At 37.8% G+C, this 27,468-nt stretch overlaps 2 protein-coding genes across 4 annotated transcripts in view; both read left to right on the forward strand.

Annotated features, from left to right (window-relative positions):
• Positions 1–11,884, forward strand: part of st18 (ST18 C2H2C-type zinc finger transcription factor) — a 49,778-nt gene extending 37,894 nt beyond the window's left edge. For all 3 annotated transcript variants that reach the window (XM_034308702.2, XM_053236631.1, XM_026926148.3), the window contains 8 exons: positions 330–398; positions 601–663; positions 909–989; positions 4,399–4,614; positions 5,800–5,888; positions 6,107–6,210; positions 6,651–6,794; positions 9,720–11,884. In XM_034308702.2, the coding sequence (XP_034164593.1) occupies positions 330–398; positions 601–663; positions 909–989; positions 4,399–4,614; positions 5,800–5,888; positions 6,107–6,210; positions 6,651–6,794; positions 9,720–9,878 (925 nt within the window). In that variant the 3' untranslated portion in view covers positions 9,879–11,884. The remainder of the gene's footprint in view (positions 1–329; positions 399–600; positions 664–908; positions 990–4,398; positions 4,615–5,799; positions 5,889–6,106; positions 6,211–6,650; positions 6,795–9,719) is intronic.
• A 3,928-nt stretch (positions 11,885–15,812) lies between these two features.
• Positions 15,813–27,179, forward strand: pcmtd1 (protein-L-isoaspartate (D-aspartate) O-methyltransferase domain containing 1). The gene is made up of 6 exons (XM_026926719.3): positions 15,813–15,977; positions 19,246–19,766; positions 19,948–20,050; positions 20,816–20,987; positions 21,976–22,099; positions 23,001–27,179. Exons 2-6 carry the CDS (start codon positions 19,460–19,462, stop codon positions 23,381–23,383), a joined length of 1,089 nt encoding a protein of 362 aa, XP_026782520.2. The 5' UTR covers positions 15,813–15,977; positions 19,246–19,459; the 3' UTR covers positions 23,384–27,179.
• The last annotated feature ends 289 nt before the right edge of the window (positions 27,180–27,468 follow it).

Raw genomic sequence — 27,468 nt, forward strand, 5'->3', positions numbered from 1 at the left:
CGTAAATTCGGTATATGTATCTGAATTGCATTTCTTTTTTGCAACTTGCAGCTTAATTGTATGTGCAGGTTGTAAAAAAATACCCTGCACTTTACACTCCTGTGCTTTGTATCGTCCTTTTTTCCCTTAATTATAGCACTTTATTGTCGCTTTATGATTCGCTGAATTTATAAAATCATTTTTCCACAATATGCAGTTATAATAATGTCTGACCATGGCTTCATAGAAAGTGTTACTCATCATTTCGTTACAAATTTTATACTTGTATAAAAAAGTTACTATACATTGAACATAACTGTAGCAAAAATGAGTCATATTTTTCTTCGTAGTGTATCTGGATGTCCGTTAGCCGACAAGACCCTCAAATCTCTGATGGCTGCTAATGCACAGGAACTGAAGTAAGAGCAATTTTAACACTAGTTTTAAAACATCATGCTGTAGATTTTGATCAGATTAAGATTATAGTATGCTGTACGTGGCATGGTACAGTATCCAAAAGACTCAACTTGTACCAATTTCTAGTAAACAATATCATTAGTATATTAGCTACAGTCATCTTTTCAGTATAGTGATATTTACTGTGCATCGCATGGTAAACAGGTGCCCAACCCCTGGATGTGATGGTTCAGGTCATGTTACAGGAAACTATGCATCCCATAGAAGGTAGGAGACTTCCTATATCCAACACTACACAATTTACTTGAGTGATTTTTTTTAACCATGCAAATAAATGAATGATGAAATACACGTGTGACATTTTGGGACTGACAAGATCATGGCCTTGTTTCAACATGAGAGTGGCAGCTTTTAAACGCCTTGATGCAACCAAATAGCCGTATCTTCTTCATGCATGCGTGTGCGCGGCTGAACTTGTCTGAGGTCTGACACGTTATTATTTCTGTGTCTAGTTTGTCAGGCTGTCCTCGTGCCAGGAAGGGCAACCTGAAGCTCACTCCCAGCAAAGACGAGAAGGAGGAGCCAGACATCAAGTAAGCTTTTCGTGTTGTTTGTAAAATAAGTGGTTGCATAGACAAACAAGCTGCGAGTTTTGTTCATGACTTCCTGCAGTTGATTCAGCTAGTTATCAGCTAGTAATTCAGCAAGTAATTTTTTTTCTATCCATTGACCAATTTTTGGCAGAAGAATAGCTATAAAGCTCTTAGTCGGAGTAAACTCAGAATTAGCGACACCTGCACTGGACACCTGCACTGGACAGAAAAAATATGATAAAATGATTGTAGTTACTTTTACAGTTTACATATCTGAATAAAAAAAAAAACACTTAAACATTTATAAAATGCTTATAATTAGAAAATCTAGCACCTTTATTACAACTACATTGTTAAACTTTCCCATTATGTAGGTGACTTCTTTCAGTTTTTTTACATAATACCATCAAATATATTAATGAAAGAAATTCCAAAGTCAGCTGTGGCATTAGAGTATTGTAGAGTATTAACGTCTCATACATGTCATGTATGTGTAAACTATAAAATGCTTCTAATTAGAGGCTCAAGCAGAAACTTTATTAAAATTGCTCAGTGACCACACATTCCCCAAAAGTGATAGATAGATAGATAGACAGATAGATAACTATCTCCCTTTTTGTTTTGTCTGTTTATTTATTTATTTTATGACTTATTTTATGTATTCTAACAAATTACATTTGTAAAATTATGTTGTTAAAAGATACTTTCCAAATACAAATCCTCAGTTGACAATTTTTTTTCTAAAGTTGTGTAATTTTGTAACGTAATACCTTAACACATATTAATGAAAGAGACTGATGCTCTAAATCCAAAGTCACCTGCGCTGTGCGAGTATCTCCTTACATTTACATGATTTAATTTTTTTTAATTGCTCACAAAGACAAGATGAATTAAGACCTACACCAAAGCAGGTCTAATACACATAAACTACAGAAAACCTCTAATAAGAGTCTCTAGCAGAACCTTTATTAGAATTACGCTGTCAATATATTTATGAGCTCATACACTTATGTGCATATCAACAAAGGTCACACGAATTTGTTTGTTTGGCTATTTTTTCAAGTATTGTGTAATTCCGTAACATAAAATAATCAAATATCTTTACACATTATATTTGCAAAATTATATAATTTGATTACTTTCTAAATACACATTCCTACAGGTCAAATCAGGTTTTCAAACAAGTTTTGTGTGAGCTATGAGAATATCATCTTAAATTTATATCTTTTATATTTTCTTTTCTTTTCAAATGATTAAAGCAAAGACAAGAGCTTAGGAATTACACCAAGCAGTTCTCGTACGTCACATACAAATATATTAATGAAAGAGATTCATGCTTCTTGTTACATTTACATCTGGGCCAGTATCTTTTATTTTAATTACAAATGCGAAGGCAAAAGAGCTTAGAAATGACCCCTGCAGCAGGTCTCGGGAACATGTCAAAGGGACTGAGGGAGGGATGGAGCGAGCAGACCCGGTGCATCTATAATGTTCCTAGATTATTCTAAATTGGTGGCCATATGGCATGACTCCATTTTCCATTGTGGTGTGTGTGTTTTATGTGGTCACTACCTCCTCCGTGTGTAAGAGGTGCATTGGAGTTGTGATTTCCTCTAATTAGAGCCACCGACAACATTTTTCCCCCCTGTGCGGCCGCGTGAGCGAGCTATTTGTTCCATCCCAGGTAGCCTTTCACCTATCCCAATATGGGCTATCAGAGAAAGGGCCAGTGACCCAGAAATCATGTGCGTTTTTTTCCTCCTCCCCGACGCAGGACACACAACAATTATCTGCAATTTGTGTCATTTCATTTCTGACCTGAAGGTGAGAGGCAAAAATTAAATTGGCCAACTCTAGACTTTTAGAGTTTTATGCTTGTTGCAAGGTTTTATGTTTAGTTTCAAAGCAACCGTTTTAACCCTTTTAATTATTTATCCGAGCTTGTTTTGTCAATCTCTTTTTTTTGGATACATTTTAATCAGCATTTCATCGGATTAATCTTCTTAATGGTTTAGAAAAAAAATATTCCCACACAGCGAAGTTCAGAGGTATTTATAGATGTGTGTGTGAGTTACCAAAAGCGATAAATTAAACGTTCAACCGTGTTTTTTTTTTTTCTTTTTACAAGTCGCGTTCCGGCTATTAGTTCACCGCAGCTTTTTCTTTACACCCCGGTGATGAAATAACAGTGCAAGCAAAGCGCAAAGCCCACTTGAGCTTGGCCTCAACCAGATAATCTACTATAATAAACGTGTCACTGTGCAGTGATTTGGAGTGTAAGGGAACAAAAGAGTATCTGTCTGTGTGCGGCAAGAGGTTTAATTTAAGCGGGGGCAAAAGGTTGGGCCGCATCTGCACGCGCCCCCAGCGGGGTGACCCACAAATCAACACAAAAAAAAGCATACAACAGAGGGCCGCTGCTTTGTTTGGGTCTTGAAATGCAACCTGTCACAGTGACCTCGTTCTACAGCCGATACGCCTGGTCACAGAGCTATTAAACCATAAACATGGTAAATAAAGATGGAGGATTTAAACACACCATGGTGTGCACAACAACCACGTTATTTACGAGCAGGCTTATTTATAGTTTGCCTTATTTTATTTATTTATTTTTTTAAGTAAATGGCCTTATACGATCATCAGAGAAAACAACACTCAGATGCTCTGGGTCATTATATAAAATGTGTGTGTGTGTGTTTTCCATAGCTGAGTGCTATGACTCATACATTTTTCTGCATTTTATCAGCTTGAAATGTGTCAAGTTGAAATGCACTTTTTTTTTTTTAAACACATCTAAGACAAATCGCTTAAAAGTGATCATCTGCAATGGGTTAACGAAAAAGGGTTAGTTATAATAAACGTCTTGTTCATGATGATGATGATCATCATCATTATTATTATTATTGTTGCTATTATTAATTTTCTCTAAAAACATCATACCATAATATGTAATATTGTTTTTTTATATCCTGATGCACTATTCATTATTCATTCAGGTGGAATTATTCTTAAAATCTTTGAGTATTTTAGTTTATATTAGAAATCTTGTAGATTTTCAGTTTGTACATATTCTCTACATGCCACAAAAAATATTTTCTTTAACTGTAACAGTATATACTTTTTTGCCCCATCCACCTATGCAAATGGTGAAGTAGACCTCCTTTATATTAAAACTAATAGCTTAAAAAAAAAATTACTGTGTTAAAAAGGAAAAATGACTAGCAAATCCATCTAACCTTTATCTCATATTTATCTAATCCTCTATGAACACTTCAGAAGGAAATTATTTATACAGCTATTCTTGCAAAATTGCTATTTATCATCTGTGTAAATGTGAGCCGCACACATGAGTAGGCAGCCCACGGTCCCAGCAAACTGCATCTGATTTCTTCCGTGTCCTGTGTGTTAGGTGTCCTGTAGTAGGCTGTGATGGACAGGGCCATGTCTCGGGGAAATACACCTCCCACCGTAGTGCTGGCAGCTGCCCTGTTGCTGCTAAGCGGCAGAAGGAGCTGAATGGCATGGCCTTCTCCTGGAAAAACTGCAAGCAAGAACTGCCTCACTGCCCTCTGCCTGGCTGCAACGGTTTGGGCCACGCCAACAACGTGTTTGCCACACACAGGAGGTAAGTAAGGGGCAAACCCTGACCATGTGCCCCTAACCCTTCAGTCACCCTTATCTTCAGTCACTTCAAATTGTGGATTAAGAGGAACAATATGCAGTATGAAAACGTTTAACCATTTAGCTCAAATAATAATAATAATAATAATAACAATAATAATAAAGGTAATAATATCAAATATAAGTTTCAGAAGAAGGAAGTTTTTGTGTCTATTTCTATGAATATTCTTTAATAAACTAAATAAAGCCCAAATACAATGAGTATTTATAGTGAAATGTAAACCAACAAGTTTTAATTAGTTATTAAATTTCTCTTTAAAATCTTGACCTGGAATTAATTCACTTTGTCCCCCATGTTTGAGCAAACACTGGCATCAAATCCAAATCCGAAAATTTAAATTTAAACAAAATCAGATGCATGACTAGATGACTTAATCACTAACTCAGAGTTCAAACTATGAACAAGAGAACTAAAATTCATGTGAGTTTACATTAAAACTGTAAAACCAGGATTAAATGATGTCTTCTATGCAATTCTGATTATTTCAAACAAGGTTAATGTTTGGTGCAACTGGACTAATAGATAAACTTCGATTTAATACAAGTTAAAGCTTAATCTTTGTTGGGGCAACCTGAGATCATGAGCAAAAAAATGCTGGAGTTTAAACGTTATCATTCTTATAAAAGCAAGAAGCATTTCTTTACCACAGGAAAGAGTTATAACTTCCCTTAATTTGGGCCAAAAGAAACACTTTAGGCTTCTGCACAGACAGCGTTTCATCGGTTTAAACAGATTCCTGGTGTGTTCTCGGCCTGGGGTGCGGTTCTTTAGGCAGGTGAGAGAACACAGCAACACACTCAGGTGTGGACCAAAATGTCCGGTCCGAGACAGTCTAATTCAGACTCCGAATCAACACAACTGCAGGAAATGAATCAGAGATGGCTGAACCAGAAGACACAAACTGGGCCAAAAGACAGAGCTGTAGTACCACATAAGTGTTTCTCTAATGTTGTATTTCTAATTAATCAATTTTTTTTTTTTTTGCTTTTTAGTTTGTTTAATTATGTTCAGTAAGAAACTGAAATGACACAAGTATCAATGTCACTCTGATTCAGACTCAAATGGACTAATTGCTGTGAAAATGCCCTTAGACAATATGTTTATATCAATGCTGTTTTATCTCTCCAGTTTGTCAGGTTGTCCACTAAACGCTCAGAGCATCAAGAGGAAGCTCTCAGGAGACGAGATGATGACCATCAAACTGAAAACTAGCAGTGGTGTGTAATGTTATTATTTACATTTTTTTTTGCATTGTGCTTTGCAAGACATCACTGTCCAGCACAGGAATGTCTGGATTAGCTGTTTTTCTACGTAATAACTGCATTTTAGCTGCTGTAACTTGTCCTAATTGATGATTATTTAGCGCTAAAGCATGATGCTGCCATTTTAACTCACTTTCCGTTTGCGTTCTGGTTGTTTCTTGTGTGTGAGACAGGCATTGAGAGTAGTGAGGACATGCAGCATTTGGATCATGAAATCAAGGAGCTCAATGAGTCTAATTTGAAAATAGAGGCCGACATGATGCAGCTTCAGACACAGGTAAAGCATAAACAAATACTAGCGTCACACATGTAAAACCGTATTCAAAGTGAGTCCATGCTAACTTCTAACGTTTGGTAGGTTTTTAATTTATGTAAATTTACAGTTTGCCTGAAGAAGCTAAACGTTTTGGTGTTCACTTTAAAGTGATATTATGTGAGACTGATGAATTTTTTAAAAGGTTAGAATACTATGTTAGTTGTCTACTCTGCTTCTTTCACTGAGATTCAAAGAAATTAAACTATTTATTTATTTTATTTACATAAGGTCTGCTTCACAGATAGCATTCTTTTTCTAAATCTGTTGTCAATTGCATAGTTATGCATTTAGTTGCACGTAGTAAAGTATAATTTGTTATGTGTTATGTTGAGATGTTAAAAGAAAACGTAAAATGAAATGAAAATGAATTCAATCGCAATTTTCAATCTATACTGATCCAGATTTCGTCCATGGAGTGCAACCTTAAGACCATTGAAGAAGAGAACAAGATGATCGAGCAGCACAATGACAGCTTGCTGAAGGAGCTGGCACGGCTCAGCCAAGCCCTCATCAACAGCCTTACTGACATCCAGCTACCGCAAATGGTGAAGAAGACCCCCTCTACAATAACTAGATTAAAAAAAAAAATCCTACAGTGTTAAAAAGGAAAAAATAGCAAATTCATCTAATATTTATTTAATATTTATTTAATCTTCTAAGAACATGAGTTGGGAAGGAAATTATTTATACAGCTATTCTAGCAAAATTGCTATTTATGCTTTTTAGAACATGTTGACATTCCCCAGTATAATCAGGGGACCTGTTAAACAAGTAATCAGACTGAAGAGCTAATAAGTGCACAACAATTGACTAGTTTTCTCAACACAGATTATTGTGTTTTCACTTTAGGACTAGATATTGGTGTGTTTCATACATGCCGAGACTTTCAGCAAAATCATAAACTGACCATATGACAGAGTATTTCATATAAATACTATTGCCGCATGCTCACTGATTACCTGGAAGACGATTCTTGCAGAGTTCCTGCAGGTCAGCACTGGTTCTGAATGACGGAGAACACTTTAACACGATTATCTGGTATTTGTATCACAGTTACATATATAATTAGCATTGTTTTTCACCCTTCCTAACTGCTAAGGGCTGTGACAATCATCTGGATGACCTGTCACAGCATCACGAGGAATGGACCCATCTTCAGACGGACTGGAAAGGTGCTTGGAGATGAAGGCGGCACTTGTCTCCCCAGCAATGTTAACAATATTAACCCTGTAAAACCTGGAGAAGGTACACGGTAATGCCAAAGTGGCTGCTGCACAGATGTAGGCCAAAGTGATGAAGTCTAGCACCCAGTGGTCCAGTCACTAGATGGGCCAGTCTCTGTCTTTCTACCGTGACAGATAAACAGTTGATCTGATGACTGAATCCCCACTGTCCAGTTCAAATAGTACTGTAGGGCATTTAACGGGCATAGCAAGGAATGCTCAGCAGTTTCACTTTCATTCAACACTGTGAGATCAATAGGTTAACCTGAGTGGGTGATACAACAGAAACCCAGTGTTCAACCACAATGTCACTCTGGAGTCAGCATCCAGAGGCAAGAATATCTAAAATGATCATTGAGTTTTGTTGATGTGATTATGAGCAAAAAGACCCATTTCAGTTTAGCATCCTATGTGGGCTCATACAGGTATAAATCTTTAGTAAGATACCATCCACAGTACTGTTACTTGCTGCAGTGGACACCACATACTTCTTCAAAGTAGATGAGAACTTTCTGCTGTCTAGCAGTCCCTATAGGATGTCTAGTACTTTAGGAAACAGATGATGGGAGTGCACACAATTCATGGAATGGTTTCCACATGAAAGTATACAAGGCCCATGTACTAGGGGTTCTTGTGTTTAGGAGCATCTATTTGACTGCCACGTCACAGTCCTACACCTGTTCTACACTACAAAGGGCCAAACCCACAGAGCCAGTTAACCTGTCCAAGCATGCCAAATCAATCTGTCCATATGAGACAACACATCTATTCAGGGAGAAACCTGTCAAGGCATTCTGTCCACTAGTGAGAGTAGTACAGGAAGTAGAGGATGAATTGTGTACAGTAGACAGTGATGCATGTTGTGAGCCAGTGCATCTTGACCTATTGGACTGTTCAGCTCTGTCAGGGAGAAACACAGTTGATAGTGAGTCAATTTGAAGAGATGAAGAGGTCCACCTGTACCCAACCAAACTTTCCCAATATCTGGGTGCAAATGGCATTCTCCAGGGCATATATGCTGTTTCGACGCTCCATACGCTGCATCATTGTGCCATCCTGGCTAACCATGGGTGGGCCTGCCTGAGGAGTTTTCAGGCGGGGTGGAGAGCGGCATTAGACCTTGAGCCTCGCTGGTGTATTGATGTACATTACCGTCACAATGTCAGAATACTTTGTGCTGATCCACTGATATGAACCAGTCACCCAGATGTGGCTACAAACATAGTGTCCCTGCACTCCATACATGAGGAGTGGAAAGGAGAGTCAGCTCTTGGACTTTAAGGAAGACTTTGCTGAAGAGCGCAGGTTTCCTCTGTGTGTGACTTTAGTTCAAGGATCTGACACCAGTATGACACCAGTATGACACCAGGTCACGTACAAAGAAATCCTAATCACTTTTACAGTTTCTTACTCTGCTTATCTGTTGTTGTGCATGAAACATTTATGAGTAGGAGGTTGTTTGGACACTTGGATCAGATTTGACTCAAACAGGGTCTAAATCCAGCACCTGAATGCACCGTGTCATCATCAGCACAGACTACTACTGAACTGGAGGCTGCTTCTTGAAGATGGTCAATGCCAAGAAAGCGGACACATAACGGGTGGTCGTCATCGGCTTCCAGGGAGCTTAAACACTGGCTACACAAGAGCTAATCCTGCAGCATGGCTTGGTAGTCACTTGGAGCCAAAGCTGCTCCAAGCTGTGGAAACCAGCTAACGTGGTGGCAACCCACAAGGAGTGTGCATTATGTTGAGACAGAATAACATTCAAATATGCAAACAGAATCAGTCACTGGCCTGTTAGTCTTTGGACAACGGGGATGTGGGAACTTAGGAGTGAACTGCAGAGAGTGGAGAGAAAAAGGGGTCAGCAAGCACAGTTAGCCCCTGGCCACTAGTCAGGAGGGTGTGGGGCTCAGCCAGAGTACTGAGGGAGGCCCCACTCAGCTAAGATACAGCAAAAAGGCGGGAAACCCAACTCCAATGACTGTGTGGCTATTCGGTCACTTTGTGACTTTGTCTTGGCATGTATGCACAAAAGAAGGTATATAAGTGTAATCCATTTTGAGATGTGCACGGCCCCTGGAATTCGCCTGATATTAATACTAGCATAGCAAAATCTTAGCAGTATAAATATTTCAGATTTGCTGCATCACGATATACCATCACACCATTACACCCTATTTTTATGTTTAAGAAATTATCTTGAATATGGTGAATGTTTTACACACTCCCTCTGTCTTCCAGGGTCCAATCAATGAGCAGAATTTTGAAGCCTACATCAAGACTTTGACGGATATGTACAACAGTTCGGAACATGAGTATTCGCCAGAATGCAAGGCCTTGCTGGACAGCATCAGACAGGCCATTAAGGGCATCCATGTAGAAACTGTCTGCTCACCATGAAATACTGTATTTGTGGACAAGCAATATCTCTGGACAGCTTTTATTCATTTTGTTTGTTTGGGTGGCTGGCTTCAAACCATGTGCAAGAAATAACTTATTCTTAAAAATAAATATATTTCATGTATTGTACTGATAAATGCCAGCCACGTTTTATTTTACTGACATTTTGCTGAGATTCTTAATACCCCTTTGCACATATTTATTTCATTTGCTTGACTTGTTTGTTTTGTGTATTTATACTTATTGCTAATATTTATAATTCATTTTATTTATTGTCGTTACTCATTGAAATAATTTATCAAACACTAATATATTTTATTTATTTTCTGTGTTGGCTGTTGATCATTGTTGCACACTTCAGCTCTTTGTGTTGGCTCCAAGCACATTTGCATTGCTATATTTTATTTGGTAGTTTCTGTTGTTAAATAATGGTTTATTTGCTTCGGTGACATTTCTTTTAGCGATGAACGATGTCAACAGGAATAATGATACTATTGCACCACCTAGTGGCCACATGCTCTTACTGCACCATGCCAGGCTCACTTTTTTCTGAATGTATTGTGTGTTAAAATTTTGGGATCAAATTGGTAATCTTAACTACTGAGGCCAAAACAGTTTCATTAAACTGCACTCATGAGTTCTAAGCATCAAATCGAAGAGACACAAATTACTCCCTGAAATTTATTTCTGTCAATATGAACTGCCTTTCGTGTGCACACTGTTGTGTGTGCATATATGTGCCTATATGTAAATGAGTACATGGAATATATTATGTTTTGTGGTAGAACAGTATTACGTGAATGGTGATTCCTTTATTATACAGCATATTTATTTTTTTTTCCAAAAGAAAAATGCCTATAACTCTGTTTAGCTAATGCTTATATGCCATTTGAAGTATGTAATTATATTGTTGTAATATTGATCAAGTGTTTAATCTTAACTATGAGTTTCCTCCAAGCTAAAGCACAAACCTAAAAAAAAAAAAAATTTTTTTTTTTTTAGATTTGCATAATTGAAATTGTAGGCAATGGACAACCAACTGAAGTTTTCATCTAAACGGTTATTACCAACTGAAAGCTGTGCTGCAATTATTTTTCACAAAAATTAGTTTTATGAGTAAAATTTTACCAAGTAAAAAAAGTTTATCAAGTAAAAATGTAAAATTAAAAAAAAAAAAAATCAGTGTATGCCCTTGCATCTTTCCACGTATAAATCTAATTTCTTTTAAATTTGAGTATCATGGGTCAGATATACTATTTAACAGAGATGGCCATGACATTTTATGCTTTACAGATTTTTATGGGCAAATATTCATACACCTTAAAATTAAAATCTAGTTGTCTTCAGACAGCCATGATTAAATAAAAAAATGTACAGGTTCAACCAAATGATCCTACTGTAATGTACTCAATCAGTTGGAATCAAATTCTTTCAAATGAAGTGTAATTTGTAATTATGTTATTTGTAATTTCTAATATTTAATTTATAAACCACACATTGTTTGCTCAGGAACTTTTGTGAGGACTATTCCTGTTTGTATTTGATGTTTTGTAATGTGAACTGAATTGGAATTTTTTCTGTGTAATAATATTAGTATAAAACGCTGTACTGTAAATTATTGTTTCTTTTTGTTTGAAGCAATTTTTTTTTCAGTTAAAGTAGTTTCTATATCAAAGTTTCTTTACACTTTTACTATTTCATAAGCAGTAATGCGCTGTGTTGTACAGTTTGTGTATGGTAGAAATAAACTATTTAAGGATCACAAATTGTCAGTTTGATTTAAACACTTTTTAAAAAACAACAATTTTTTTAATCACTGCTAAATTGTGAGTAAATCGAACACCACACCTCATAGCCAGAATGTTAGCCAAAGGCCTTTGCTTTTTTGTCAAAGATGTTAACACAATGCTTCATCAGCAGAGATGTTCTCAGGACAAGATAAAGACTGTAGATACAGAAAGTCACCAATCCCAGGAATTCCAGTGCTCACTTATTTTCCACTGCCTATTAATGTTAACACATGGATACCACCAGGCCATAAGGAACTTCTTAACCTGACTGACTAGGAAGCCATACGAAACACTCTTTGTGGAATGGCATGTCACAGGAGGGGCTAGATGTTCAGCCTGTTCACAGACCATGGTGGTCACCCAATGGGCCAGAGGTCTCTGGTTTGGACAGGGGAGCACCCTATGTCTTCACATGAATAATCTGTCTGATAAATTAATAGCTTCCATGCAGTTCACATAGTACTGTAAGGCACATACTGGACACAGAAGGAAATGTTCTGCAGATTGACCTTCAAAAGAATGCACCGAGGTCAGTCACCTGATTCTTGGGTGACATAAACCTGCGCAGGAACCCAAGGTTCGGTCATAAGGTAATTCCGGAGTCATCCGGCCACTGACACATGCAGGGCATGCTTAACGCCAGCGTGTGCAAATCTCCCACCCTTCCTGCTGAGGCGACTGCCAGTGAACAGGCCATTGCATAAGTTGCTCTCAGTGGGGCTAGTCATCGGTGAGCCCATGTTTGGAGCTTCCATACAAGGCAGAATTATGCACCTGACCGCCACTTTGTTGTCCGAACAAATCAGGGCATGGCGGTATCTCTGAACAGACAGAAAGAACCAGAGGGTCAGTCACGCCACCCTCGATTCTAGCAGGTTGATTTTCAGTGTGAAGCAAGTTATCAATGAAACAAAAATCAATACAAATGGCAAAAATAACCTAAACTATCAATGTAAAGCCGGAAGCTAGCAACAGTGCAATTTGCACATTAGAATCTAGTTAGCCTAGCTATCAGAGTTTAAGACTCTGTGTCCTCTGTTTGAAAATTACAAATTACACATCACAATGTTTCCCTGTGTAAGCATTTCATTTCAGCACATTTGCCTTTCAAGGTATAGTATTTGCATGGGCAAACTTCCACAACCTGAATATTTCATAACCAGACAGTAACCTGGTATGCCTGTTACGGCCAGTAGAGCTGTCCATGCCTGCGTAACATCAAACAATATCATAGCAAAGAAGAAAACAAGCAGCAAGTCATTCACACAGGTACATTTTGGCACCCACTGCACTGTTTTGGCACTGGAACACTGTGGCCTTAGTGTACAGTAGTTAGCACATAAGTGCAACATCAATTAACACAATACGGCTAAACTGTCTAATCTAATTTAGTTGTTATACGAGAATGATACTACTGCTGAAGAAATGGATTGAATTTATCAACTCAAATATTTGCTTTTAAACGCAGTACAAGACAGGTCAATATATAAACTGCATCTGTTAGCTAACTCATTAGCCAGGTGCACTAAAAGTGCCAAAGCAAGAATTATGAGAGTTTACCACAGAGTTCACTGTTGAGGAAGGACCAGAACGTCCTTTGTCCTGTCCAATTCTTTCTCTTTCTTTTGTCTTTGCTTTTGGGTTCAATTCAGGGTTCTGATTGGTCAGAAGCTGTTGATTCATTTCATATAAAAGCAGCATTGACAGTAGTTCAGGCAACGAGGCTTTTATTAATCACAGTTTTATATTAACACGCTCATTCATTTAACACATGGGCAGGACTTTTCCTGCCCATGCTCGCTCTAGAAACATTTCAAATGGCAGGGGAAGAGCAAACAAAACGGTTACTGACAATGTTGCCAGATTCAGCTAGTTTAAAAATTTATTTTTAAAATATTTTATTTTATAGCTAATAATCTGAATTAAATCAAATAAATTCCAGCAACCTGGTAAAGTGTAAGTGCAGACAGTGATGTACAGTACAATTTCTATTGTAAGATACCACTCGTATGTGCTTGTTGAAGATCCCATTCCAGATTTATTCCTCCTTTGCTGTCATAGTCACCTCCAATCTTCTGGGAAGGCTTTCCACTAGAGTTTGGAGTGTGGCTGTGGGGATTTGTGTTCATTCAGCCGCAAGAGCATTAGTGAGGTCAGGCACTGATGTTGGATGAGAAGGCCTGGGGTGCAGTTGGTGTACCAGTTCATCCTAAAGGTGTTCAGTGGGGTTGAGGTCAGGGCTCTGTGCAGGACACTCGAGTTCTTCCACTCCAAACTTAACATACCATGTCTTCATGGAGCGTGCTTTGTGCACAGGGGCATTGTCATGCTGGAACAGGTTTGGGTTTCTTAGTTCCAGTGAAGGGAAACTGTAATGCTACAGCATACAAAGACATTCTATACAATTGTGTGTTTCCAACTTTGTAGCAACAATTTGGAAAAGACCCAATGGGTGTGATGTTCAGGTGTCCATATACGTTTGGCTATATAGTGTTTATTGTAAAGGCTGGAAGAGAGAAAGGAGGATTATGTTGTGAATAATGTCCGTACATCTGCAGTACGTGTGAAATACTTGTTTCTCCGCACACAGGCTAAGGAGAAAGAAGAAACATGTTTCCCTTTCCAATGCCCAAATGTTCTGGGCTAGTTTCAGGTCTTTTGCATGTTTTTTTGGATGTAGTTGGGATGAAAATGTTCCTGAAACCTGTCAACCCTGGTTAATGATTTTACCTCAAACACAGGTGAAGGTACATTTTTAAATTTTTTTACATTTAGCTGCTATACTGTACACTGGATTATTGTATGTTGTTGACTCTCAATTGCCTATTATGGAGTTACTCAAAAAATTCACTAGATATTTGTTTATAACATAAGTCAAGTGTAATTGTCCCTTGATGTAATTTCCCTTGTGTAGGCTATGCCGTTAATAATGTCAACCTGTCCCACCAAAATCTAATCAAGGAGTTGCTGCTGCTCTAGTGTCAAAAAGTAAGGTTTCTGCAAAAGTAAGGTTTCTGCTATGCGAAAGTCTTCAGGACAGGAGCTTTTGCTTTGTGGTAACATACCAAGCTGAGTTTTTGTCTTTTTAAGTTCAAGTTCAAAAATGAGAAAGAATGTCTGTTTACAGCGATTATAACATAAGTGATAACAGGAAGTAATTTCAGCAACATTAAACGTAACTATATAGGCAGATAAAAAGGACAACTTGCTGCTCTTTAATCAGTGGGGGAAAAAAATCTAACTGCTGTGGTGTCAGAGGAATAAAACACTCGCATTGACGTCAGCGCACAGGAACACCTGGGTCGCGCGCCTCGGACAAAAAGGCGGCAAAAGTCCATGCTAGCAGGCTAGCTAACCATTTCATAGCATAACTTCGCCATAAACAACAATATTTACCACAGTAAAATAAACTTTTACCCAACTTTCGTTAAGAACACGTAAAGAACACGTCAAAGCGAAGTAAAACACAAACAGCTAATTGTTAATAGTTTACCTCAAACAGCAAAACAAGTGTTTTTTTTTTTTTTTTTAAGTTAACAGAAACTCACCTCAGACGGAAATTGTTAGCTTTAGGACTAAGTCGAAGTTTTCTCTCAGACAGAAACCCCATTTTCACCTCCATGAATGATGATGAAGAGCTTTCGTTTCTTCAACAAAATGGCCGCTCTTCTTCCCAGGCCGCAGAACTGCACAATCCCTGAGGAGCGCGTGCAGCAAAACAAACGCACGTGCAAGGTTTTTTTAAATAAAAATATTAAAACAACAAACTCAAAATCAGTAAATTAGAATTATTATGAAATAAATAATTTGCTAAATAGTTAATGTACCCTAAGCAAAAATAATCTAAGACTGATAATCTAAGTAAATATCTACTAATAACTAGAACGAGATAAATGCAATTTACAAATCTTATTTTTCGTTCATTAATTTAACAATTTGACGTGATGCAGTGTATTCTTATCAATCAATTCATCTGAATACATTTTTAACTAAAATACATATGTATATATAATTTTCAAGCACTAAAGAAGATATCGCGAGAGTGCCAGGACTTTACGCGAGACTGTGCGAGATGTCGCGTACAGAGACACAAATATCTGCGCATGCGTGTTTAAGCATTCAACTTTTTTTGTTTAAAGCTTTAACCAGTGTCACGTGATCTGTGTTTACATCCTCTCAGCTGGTTGTGCAGAAAACACGACTGCGGCGGCGGTGGACCGACAAAAAGTATGTTTTTTGTGCCGTTGTGCATGCGCTGGATTTAAGCTGCTCGGGTGAATGTACACGTTTGATCTCAAACGAGAAATAGGTGAGTGGAAAGTCTGAATTTATTTAATGCAGCACGCGGATTAGTAACTGCTTTTCTTTGGTTAGCTCGCAGGCTAATCAGCGTAAATAATACTAAGGGGGAAAAAATCCTCAGCTTTTGTCTTGAGAATTTAGAAATTGATACTGGGTAGATCTCCAGTTCTTTTATAGGTTTAAAGGATATGAAACAATGCCATCTAGGCCCGGATTACCGCGTCTACGTGATTAATTTCTGGTTTAAATTTGAAATTTATTTCAAACTGTCAGTTATTTCAAACTGTCAAGGGGCACGAGCGTGTTTTTTTTCTTCTTCTTTTCTAGCGACGTCGTTCAGGGCTCGAGCGCTAGCTTGCTAGCTAGGTGTTTCTGGAAAAAGTATCTTAGCTTGGTGTTTAGCGTATACAACAAAACACAAATAAATATATATATTTTAAATCGACTAGTTCAACAGATTTAATATTAAAAACGTGAACTTTAAGTCCATGAACCAGAAAAAAAGTCCGACTTTTGTGAACTAACTAGTCCCTTTAACGAACTAGGCTAACTCACTTCAACTAGCAACTAGCACGCGATATTGTTTTATTTGTTGTTTGTTTGTTTGTTAAATATTAGACGTCTAACCTAAATCTAGACAAAACATTTCAGCTGGTTAACTTTATGCAGATGTAATGCGTTGCGTAATGAGAACATTTAGCCAGCTAGTGCATTTCAGCGCACTGCTTCTTCTTCTTCTTCCTGCTCTTGAAAAAAAGTTTACAATAGTTACTTTGGCAACTGTATGATATTCACCTACTGCCATAAAACCTGTTTTTCTATTTTTAATCTGCTATTCTGTGCACATTCATAACGTACAGGCCAAGATGTGAAACACAACACACGCTTTGTGTTATGTATTTCAGTAAGCAATAAATCACAAAGTGTTGTGCTGTTATAGAAAAATAATCAGCGATGGGATGGTGTGATAAAGCACAGTCGTTTTATTCCTCTTATACCGCAACAATTTGCCAAATGATTGCATTTTTTTAATTTAGTAAAGAACATCACGTTGTGCTTTTTTCTTATTATAGTTACATTTAATGTTATGTGAAATAACATTTTGTGTCTTGAAGATTAAAGACCAAACTCTTCTATCCTGAATAATTTCCAGCAATGGAAAGTTTTATTGTTACAGATACTGACACTGGAGACTCCTTCCATAAATGTCTCTTTACAGAAAACAACACGTTTGATTTCTGTAGGTTGTGTGGCGTGTCAGCTATACAACTCCCTGTGAAAGCCGTTACTATAGAAACGACAATGTATTAGAGCAAGCGCATTAATATATACCTGTGATGGAATTACAGACGCAGTTACTGTCCAAAGTGATGTTGTAGATAATTAATCAACACCTTCTGACCAATCAGAATGGAGAATTTAACAGCACTGTGATTTACACACATACCATATACCACATCAGTGCAACAAGTGCAGAGTAATACACTTTTTATTTTTTTTTTTAGATTAGCGATAAAGGTGAGCGCCAGGATAAAACACACCTGACTGACTTTAGTAAACTGCATTATTGTAAATAATTATAAATAGCAGTGCATGTACGTGCAGAAGCATATGGAATATACAGATTAGATTAGCATCTGGAAATATAATCCTGCTAAATAATTACTGCCCTGAAGTAGCACACTGCACGCTCTCTCCACCAGTTTAAGTGATCTGGATGTATTCTATATTCGAGAATTTCCACCTTAAAATGTAACGCACATACTGCCTATATGAGTAATGTAAAGATTTGTGTTTTGTCCAGTAGAGGGCAACAAAATGGTGAACTGGAAGCCCTGTGCTTTTCATGTTTAAAAACCAGACCAGCGAGATGCTGACTCAGGTTATGGGAGGAAAAAATGATAAACTTAACAGTGCATTTGAATAAAAACATTTTTATTTTGCATAAATTGTTGTCAGTGATACATGAGGAGTGCTTTTCTACAAAAGAAACAACTCTCACAGACCTCGAATGACGCAACGCCCCTAACCCAGTGGCCAAGCTTTTAATAGCCTCACCTGATTGGCACCACATGTGTGTGTTTTTGCCTGTCAGCTCCTGTAATTACCGTTAAAATAATTACGTAGCCGTCATTCATAGCGCCAGAATTCTCAGCCGTAGTGCATGACATATGTACAAAACCATCCAGGATGTTATTTTAGCATTTTTATTGGTCCAAGGATAGCTCTAAAGGCTATCAAATGTATTACTTCATTATTTAATGCTATCTTTTATTTTTTAAATAATTTCTCCTTAAGGGCAGGAAAAGAAAACCCCAAGTGACCTAAGACAGATCCTTTTGTTTTTATGATGAGAATTTCTTATGTTTAAGGAAGAAAACACACTCTTTGAGAATTTAGAAAGGTCTCTGAGTTTGGCAAATCAAAATGGCTGCCCACACCATCAACAGTGAATAAAATATTACTTTACTACTTTATAGTAGTGTTTAACTCAAACAGCATAGTCACGTTAGACACACTTACAAAAAACAGCTAAAATGTTATTATTGGTTTGTCTGTTTATATGACATAACTGCTTTGTTCATGTTCATGCTAATCAGATAGCTGAGATTGTCTTGGTTGTTTGGACTTAGGCTGATTTACAGGTCATCACACTTATAACTCAAAATATCAACAGAACTCTTTTCTTCCGCCTACGCTCCATTGTTTCACGCAGTTCGCCTGAAGGGTGTGGGTGTGGTCATCATGTAAAACCTGCTTTCTAGGTGCTCAACGGTGGATTAAGTAAATAGGAGGAAAATAAATCTGTCTGTGAAGATTTCTCTAGTAGTAAATCTAGTTATTCTTGTGGTACCGTTTTCAATAAGGAGACATTGGTTTAAGTCAGTAAGCAGAATCTGGCTTTTAAACAGGATAAAACTTTCTTCAAGCTCACGGATCATTAGTACAACACTAGGACAATAAGTAGTGAAGTAAAACATAATATAAGGGCAGGAATTTGTTGACGGATGGAATCCAGGACTCAAGTTAATGCCCTGAGAAGATTATCGTTATTGTGTACTCTCAATCCCCACTCCAACAGAGTACACCATTCAATCATTAGCATAAAATGTTAGAATTCAGATATGTTTGTTTAAGTACATAGGTATATAGATATGATACAACGTCTTTTCTAGCAGAGGGTGGTACTTTAGCTGCCACTGAAAACTGCAGATTGTTAGCGCAACCTTTGTCATGATGTAAGCATGCTTTGTTTTTGTCCTCTCTTCCCCTAGACATGTGATGATGATCTAAAGTGACCACATAGAATCTAAATCGTTGTGCAACCGGCCGGCCGTCCATCCGTCCAATTGGAAGAAATATTCCCCCACGGATGTGAAGAGAGGTCACCTTTGTGAACCTCTCCTTGTGTGTTCTTTTTTTTTTTTTTTTTTTTTTTCTTCTTTTTTTTTTTTTTTTTTTTTTTTTTTTTTGGGGGGGAGGGAGACCATGGGCGGAGCTGTGAGCGCTGGCGAGGACAACGACGATCTGATCGACAACCTGAAGGACGCACAGTACATCCGCACAGACAAGGTGGAGCAGGCATTCAGGGCTATAGATCGCGGGGATTACTACTTAGATGGATACAAAGAAAATGCCTACAAAGACTTGGCCTGGAAGCACGGCAACATCCACCTTTCAGCACCATGCATCTATTCTGAGGTCATGGAGGCGCTGAAGCTGCAGCAAGGACTCTCCTTCCTCAATCTGGGCAGCGGGACAGGATACCTGAGCACAATGGTGGGCCTGATCATCGGTGAGATGCCGACTTTACACAATGTACTCTGTTCTCTGTAGAAGGTCAGAGAGATGAACAAACAGCGCTAGTAATGATGGTGTTGACTGCAGTTCTGTCTTCACAGCCATGTTTTGCTTCTTGCAGCTGTTTTCAGGTATGAGATATATCTGGATATAACGAGATTTCTTTGCCCCTGCAGGTCCATTTGGAGTAAATCATGGCGTGGAGCTCCACAAGGATGTGGTGGAGTATGCAAAAGACAAACTGGAGGACTTCATTAAAAACAGTGACAGTTTTGACAAGTGAGTAGAGAAAATAAACGACTAAAATTATCAGAGTCATTGTTACTGTCCTGACATCGAAGCTTTTTGCCAACACTTACATTTTTCATTTATTAAAGAATGACAGACTGTACATTTTATCTGTTTATGGTTACATTTAATGTCGTGGAAACAAGTTATCATTTACGTTATAGCAGCTAGAAATGCAGAAATGCAGAAGTATAAAACGCAATAAAATACTCCATGTTGTGCTGTCTTAGGAAAACAACTACATGGTGGTGTGATGAAGTGGTGTCACTGTTACCACCCTGAAGTTGATTATTTTCCCATAACAGCACATAGCAAAATGTTTTATTCTTCTTATGCAACATCAAATTAATAAAAACATTTCAGTCATTCCATCACCACTCTCTTTTTCTCTTTCTTAAAGTTATTAAGACAAAAAACAAATGCAGATCTGTTCTGAAGACCTTCCTGTTGTGGAAAACTTACTGATGTTTCAAAGCACTGACACTGGAGTCTCCTTCCATAAATGTGAAATAAACATCACATCACATCTGCTTAAGGAAAATGTCACCACATCAACAGTTACACCTGTTTTTGATCCGTTTATGTGAAACCTCTGTCATACAGTCCCACATTAATACAATCCTGTGATTTGAAGGTGCACTACTGTCAGAGAAAATTAACCAACACTTTCTGACCAATCAGAATCGAGTGTTCAGCAGGGCTGACATGACAGTGTATGTATGAAAATGTATGTATAATATAAGCGATCTGTTTCAGGTTTGAATTCTGTGAGCCGCATTTTGTCGTGGGAAACTGTTTAGAGATCTCGTCAGACAGCCATCAGTACGATCGCATCTACTGTGGAGCCGGAGTTCAGAAAGACCACGAGAACTACATGAAGGTCATGCTGAAAGTCGGAGGCATTCTGGTCATGCCCATTGAAGATCAGGTAAAAATTCTCCTCTATAATTCTATTTTTATAACTTTTTTTTTCATTCCTATTACATTTTTTTTATTTGATAAATATTATATAATATTTATGTTATTATAATTATAATATATTATTTTATAAATATTATATTTTATAACTCTTTTCATTTCTATTAAGTTTAATAAGCGAATTTCTCTCATCAGTAAATGGCGGTGTGTTTGTTTTATTTTTCAGTTGGGGCAAAATGATTATTTTATGTTATAAACATACACTATAGAATTATCTTATTAACTATTTGTAAATCCAGCACATGGTTTTGTGTAATTTATGGAGCTTAGAAATTGCAGTGTTGCCCAGATTGTTTTTTTTTTCACCAGTTATTTATGTATTTATTCATTTATTTATCCTGGTTGGCTTCTTTTAGCCTGATGACGCTCTTAGGTTGTTTTCACACCTATTAGTCCGTTTATAGATAATTAAAGGCAAAAAATATTGGCTGAGGGGCGTGTAGGGCTGGAAATGTCCTCATAAAACTCTTTGTCATTGGTCAGAAATTAGACAATGAAGAAAAAAAAGGATAAATAAACCTTTACAAAAGTGCGTGTAGAAATCACAAAAAACACCCAAGCACAGAGATCAGGAGTCAGCTTTCAGTAAATTATTAGCTCATTTTATTAAAAAAATTAAAAAAAAAAAAAAACTATTTTAAAACTATTTGTCAGCATTTATTTTCTCCTTTTGTTTCTGTCCAAATCTCCAGAACACATGGCATTGTCTGTACTTCTGCAAAAGTAAAAAATACAGTCCAATCCAACTAATATATTTCTATTTATTTGATTGCTGGAAGAAGCCAGTTAATGTGCATCATGCCAATCAACTATACACATGTTCAAGTACGATCTGATGTAGATCAGGGCATTCTAGCCCAATGCCAATACTAAGTATAAGACCAGTCTAAAAAACCTGATTTGGATATTACTGTTTGATATTTGTTTGGACTTTGCAGTTGACTCAGATCACCAGAACCGGTCAGAGCTCTTGGGAGAGCAAGAACATCTTGGCCGTGTCCTTTGCGCCTCTTGTCCAGCAAAACCGAAGTGAAGGCAGCAAACCGGATGCTGTGATCTTGCGTGAGTTGCAGCCATCTTGCACACACACTTCAGCATTCCGTTATAATTTTCAACTCATTAGATAGCATCTTAATTACTTTTGTAGTTTGAGGGATTTCAACAGTATTTCTTCTGCCTCAGTTGGTAGAAAGATAACTGACAAAGCTAAAAATGCTGGCCCAAGCTTCATGTTGTGACTTTAGAAGCTGAGAACTTTAAACACTCAGAGGCAGGCTTGAGAATTAGCTTGCTGCCTGCTGCTAATTAAAAATAAGTGAGGGGAAAGTGCTTGTCGAATCCCGTGGGGGAAATCCCTATAGCATGCACAAAGGTAAATATTTGCCTCCCGATATAATGGGCAGTTAATAACATTTAAGGAATTGTATGATCATATATTCATATAAGTCAGTCTCGAAATATCATAGGTGTTATTATAATATCATGTGATATAAGAATTCATGTGAAACCTTTTTTAATGTAGTGAGCAGAAATAACATCATAATGTACTACAAAGCAATAATAAGAATAATGAAAAATTTAACCAAAACACACTGAGTGAAACCTGAAAACGATACTGTTGACAATTTGTAACAGTATATGACAAGGGTTCTTAAACTCTTTTAACTGTAAAAGAAATTTTCATCTGTTCATATATTAGGCTTATTATTTTTGTTTTTGAGTTATTGAGGTTTGAATTAAACCAGTTTAACTCAAGTAAACAGTCAAACAGGCAAATAAACTATAAGAACTCATTAATAAATAGAGTAAATTTGAGAGTAATAGGTTGGGATTGCCTGCACCCCTGCCCCTGGTATATGTCGCACAGCTTCACAAGCCTATTAGGTGTTGTAAATACATTATGAATGCATGTCGTCCACCAGTGTTGGTTGTTAACAGTTGCATCCTTGCATGTGCTGCTCAGCTCCGCTGTCGGTGCGGAGTCTGCAGGACCTGGCGCGCATCTACATCCGCCGCACGCTGCGCAGCCTCAACAACGACGAAAATGCGTCCAAGGGGACAGGGCCACGCGTGCCACAAAAGCGCAAACGCAGGCGCTGCCGTCGTACCCGGCGTCACCGCGTCAACACCTACGTGTTTGTAGGCAACCAGCTGATCCCACAACCCATTGAGAGTGAGGAGGATGAGAGGATCGATGACAAGGACAGCAGAGAGGAAGAGCAGGACAAAGAGGTGGAGAAAGATAAACCTGAGCAACCTCAGGTCAACGTGCTAAGAGACAAGGTCCTGAGCTTGCCTCTGCCCGAGTCGCTCAAGGCTTATCTGCTGTATTACAGAGAGAAATAAGGAAAACAGTTGACATTTTGCCGATGATCAAGCAATGTTTTTGTATTGAGGACTCTCTCTCATTCTCTCTCTCTTTTCCCCTTAATTACTTTGATAATGTAGCATAATTTAATTTTGTTTCAAGATTTCAAGGCAAATTTCAAACCTATATGGTTATGCTTTACAGTATGTTATTCAAATGATTTATAATTCTGGTTCTGAACTCCTTTCACTGAGGACCTAACCGGGCTCACCAGAACATTTCGAGGTTTCTAAATCTCTCTAGTAGTTTGTACTCAGCGATTGCTATGATATTTCATTCATATTACAACAGCAATCTTTATATTAATTTGTCTCCAGCGCCTGGCCTTGATCAGTTCTAACTGGCACTTTATCCATCTATAATTTGTTGAGGATAAATATTTGCCGTTTGGAAATCTGCACCAGGCTGTTTCTACACTTTACATTTTAGTTGATGATGTGGTTTTTTCAGTGTGTATCTATTTGATAATCTTATGGGTGGGATGCAAAACAAAATGTGCGTGCATGTTTGAATGCATTTATTTTTTTCCTTTCCCTTGGAAGGTCACCCTAAGAGGTACAATATGAAGCAGGCTTCATTGGTTATAACTTAAAGTTCTTTGGTCCAGTCGTAGATTAAGCCTAGTCTTTGATTAAATTGCACTATTGGTAGAGATTTTCTATTGACAAGTCTTTTTACTCAACGACTTCACGTTTGTGTTCCAAAAACCCTCTCGAACCCAGCGTTGCTACATTTTTCACTTTCCCCGAGGCTTGACAACACTCCCATCATGTTTGCGGTATAAAGTACAGTCACAGTTTGCCGTGTAGTGTGTCACAGTGTACACCCACTACATATTTTCCATTCATTATTTCATTTGTAATATAATACTTATATTAACATAATGGTAGATGCTAAGAAGTGTCATGTTACAGAAAATAACAGCTTCTAGATCCTTTTAAAAAAAAAAAAAAAAAAAAAGATTCTGTGAAAATTCCGTATTTTGTGTATCTGAAAACAGTTGCAGTTTGTAGTTGTTGGGTTTAAGGTTGCTAGTATTCTTTTGTAGATGAGAAAACACACTTTTGCAACACACATGGAGTATATATCATGCACTTATTAACTAATACAGGTGAAAAAAAAAAAAGACTGTATAAGACTTGTTTCATACAGAGGAGACAGATTTTGTGTCCCTTACATTATATTCTTCTTCGGATTGTGCTTCACGGCAACCTTCAATTCGATGTCTTTCTATTTTTCTTTATAGCACAAAACCACAACTATATTCATATAGGTTGAGGTATATATTAAAGAGTATTAAAGTTTTCAGACTGGGCCAATGTGGGACTTTCCCCAATGGATATTTTACACAAACATCACTTTTCAAAGTCAGGATTTAAGTCTATTATCTGCTGGATATATGTACAGTATAAACTATATGGGGTGTGAACTCTTTAATAAATTCTAACGTTTGTGAAGTTTCATGTCCTAAACTGCTCTCTCTAATTTTATATGCTACTACGGTCTTTTCAACAATCTGTGTATACATAAGCTGTTCATAGAACAAAGCACATGTATAGACAGGTGCTGTATTCTCTTACAATTCATTATAGCTGTCAAGTTTTCGATTTTCATTTATGCTTTATAAGACATGGCTGAAACCACCCAACTAAAATCGTTCATTGTTCAAATAATTTGTAATTGACATTGTGCTTGAAATATCTCTGAAGCCTTTAAAAGGGAAGAAGTTTATTTAATGTAATTTTTTTTTTTTTTTTTTTGGTAAAACTGCAAGCTGTTTCCATTCGTTTGATGCTCTGTTAACAAACCACTGACTCAGCACTTCTCAATAATACTGCAGGTCCTACAACTTATATTTCTTTAGAAATACGACTAAGTGGAGGATCGCCAGGGTAGTTTCTGTCAGAACTGGTGGAGTTTTCCTAGATGCTTGTTTCCTTGACAAGTACCAATAGCAAAATCAGCACCTCCTGACCCCACAACGGTAACCTGGTCGTAGAACCATGGTTGAATACTTAACCTTACATTCTACTTCCTTACATTCCAGACCACTAATGTAATCATTTCCATCAGAACTATTGAATATCAAAGTTGTTACGTGGTGATGTGCTGACGGTGAAACTTTTTTGCACCCTCCTTTTGTTCTGAAAGTTTTCTAAAAGAAAAATCTAGTCTTGTTGAGAGTGTATGTGTGGTTGCACTCTGTCTCTTTGGAGATGGAAAATGTGGATTGGCCCAGCACACTAGTCCTCGTCACTACTATTGAGTCTTGCCTTTGTGATGTAGCTGCCAGGTGCTGAGTATTCCACCAGCACTGAAACAGTTTGATGTGCAACAGTCCCAGTTTTCACTACTGGAGTCACGCATCCCAGCATACCACACATCAGCCACTCGTAACTTCATGGCTGCATCCATAATTGAAATGGCTCTGTCTCCTGTCAAGGAAGGCACACACAGTGCACAAGTTGAGCCTCATTTACAAAGGGGTGAAGTCAACTTGTGACTTAGTCTGAGGGACTCATCAGGATATCAGGAGCTTTGTCTGGTTGCAGCGAAGGGAGTATTCACAGACCCTGGCATTGCAGGGGCAGTAAGACAACTTGCACACTTTGTTCACATCACACTTTGTGCACACTTTGTGTCACAAGAGCTAACCCAAACAGAAGGGTATGCCACCCCACTGATATGTCAGCAGAGATATGGCACATATTCCACAGCAGTTGGAAAGTGGAAATGCATCTTTTGGGTTTATGGTCATAACCGATGGTGTTTATTCTCTGGGGTCCCCAGACCCCACTTTGTGAACCTTGACAGAACATCACTGGACAGAACAGCAGTTGTTTTAAGAAGACATCTAGGTTTCGTAGATCCAGAATGGGGCAGATCAGAAAAAATCTTGGAAAGCACATGACCAGGCACTCTAGCCCATAGTATGGACTGTACTTGAGAATAGACAGTTGGCATTGGTCTTGTACCTTTGTGGGCTTGCTGGTGGTTGGTGATTTTTAGATATGCTCCTGGCATTATGTGGAAGTTAGAGCAAGGCTCCATCAAGTGCTTGTCAAAGATGCTCCAGTCCCACAGATTTTGTTAATTGCCCACAGACTCCATCAAGGTCTGGTAGAATAAAAAGCTCACCAACCTGTCCTGGATTACAAGAGGAAGGGAATATTCAACAATTTGTAACAAGTTCACAACACCAATTGTGGTGTTGGTGTAAAATTATGAAATTAGTTACTTTACATCGACAACACTTGTGCTGCTACATGCCAACACAGACAATGACTGTTTTAATGACACAGCCAATAGGTGCGAGAATTGAATTGAATTGAATTGAAGGTGTGTGTCTGACCAGACCCTTTTGATGGTGCAGATTTGGCAATCAGAAAATTAGCAAGAGGCAAAAGATATGAAAATGGGATACAGGACATACGTAATGCAGCAGGGACCTTTAACAGGTTGACCATATGGGGTCAGGAGTGACAGGTTTGTTATCATACTCGGCAAGGAAACAAGCACAGGGGAATACTCCGTTAGTTCGGGTCCGAAACGTATGTTTTCTTAAGCAAATACTTTTCAATGTAAGCATTTTTAAGATGATGGAACTTTTGTGATCCCTATTCTCTTTTGTTACAGGGTTTCAGAATTGCGATCCAGCACATCAGATTTTTAAAGGCTCTCTTATGTTTTTTTTGTTTTTTTAGTGCAACACTGACTGTAATCTGATGGTCTGTTTACAACCATCTTCTCAATAAAAATATATATATACCAGCATCCTGGTGAATTTTATAGAATGATTTCCAGGAGTTGTTAAGAAAGTACATTTATTTCATTGAACATGATATGTTTTTGACCACAGAGCTTTTTACATGGCCATCCCAGTCAAACTGACCTAAACCAGATTGAAACCTTGGTCCAGAATAGAAGACTTCAGACCCTGGAGGATCCATTTTGTTGTGAATTTGGACTCAAGATTGTTGTCTTGCTGTAAGGTCCAACCACAACCCAACTGTAACTACTTGGCAGAGTCAACCCGATATTCATTTAAAATCTCCTGGAACTT

The sequence above is a fragment of the Pangasianodon hypophthalmus genome, chromosome 1, assembly GCF_027358585.1.
Source record: "Pangasianodon hypophthalmus isolate fPanHyp1 chromosome 1, fPanHyp1.pri, whole genome shotgun sequence".
In the NCBI taxonomy this organism is placed as follows: domain Eukaryota; kingdom Metazoa; phylum Chordata; class Actinopteri; order Siluriformes; family Pangasiidae; genus Pangasianodon; species Pangasianodon hypophthalmus.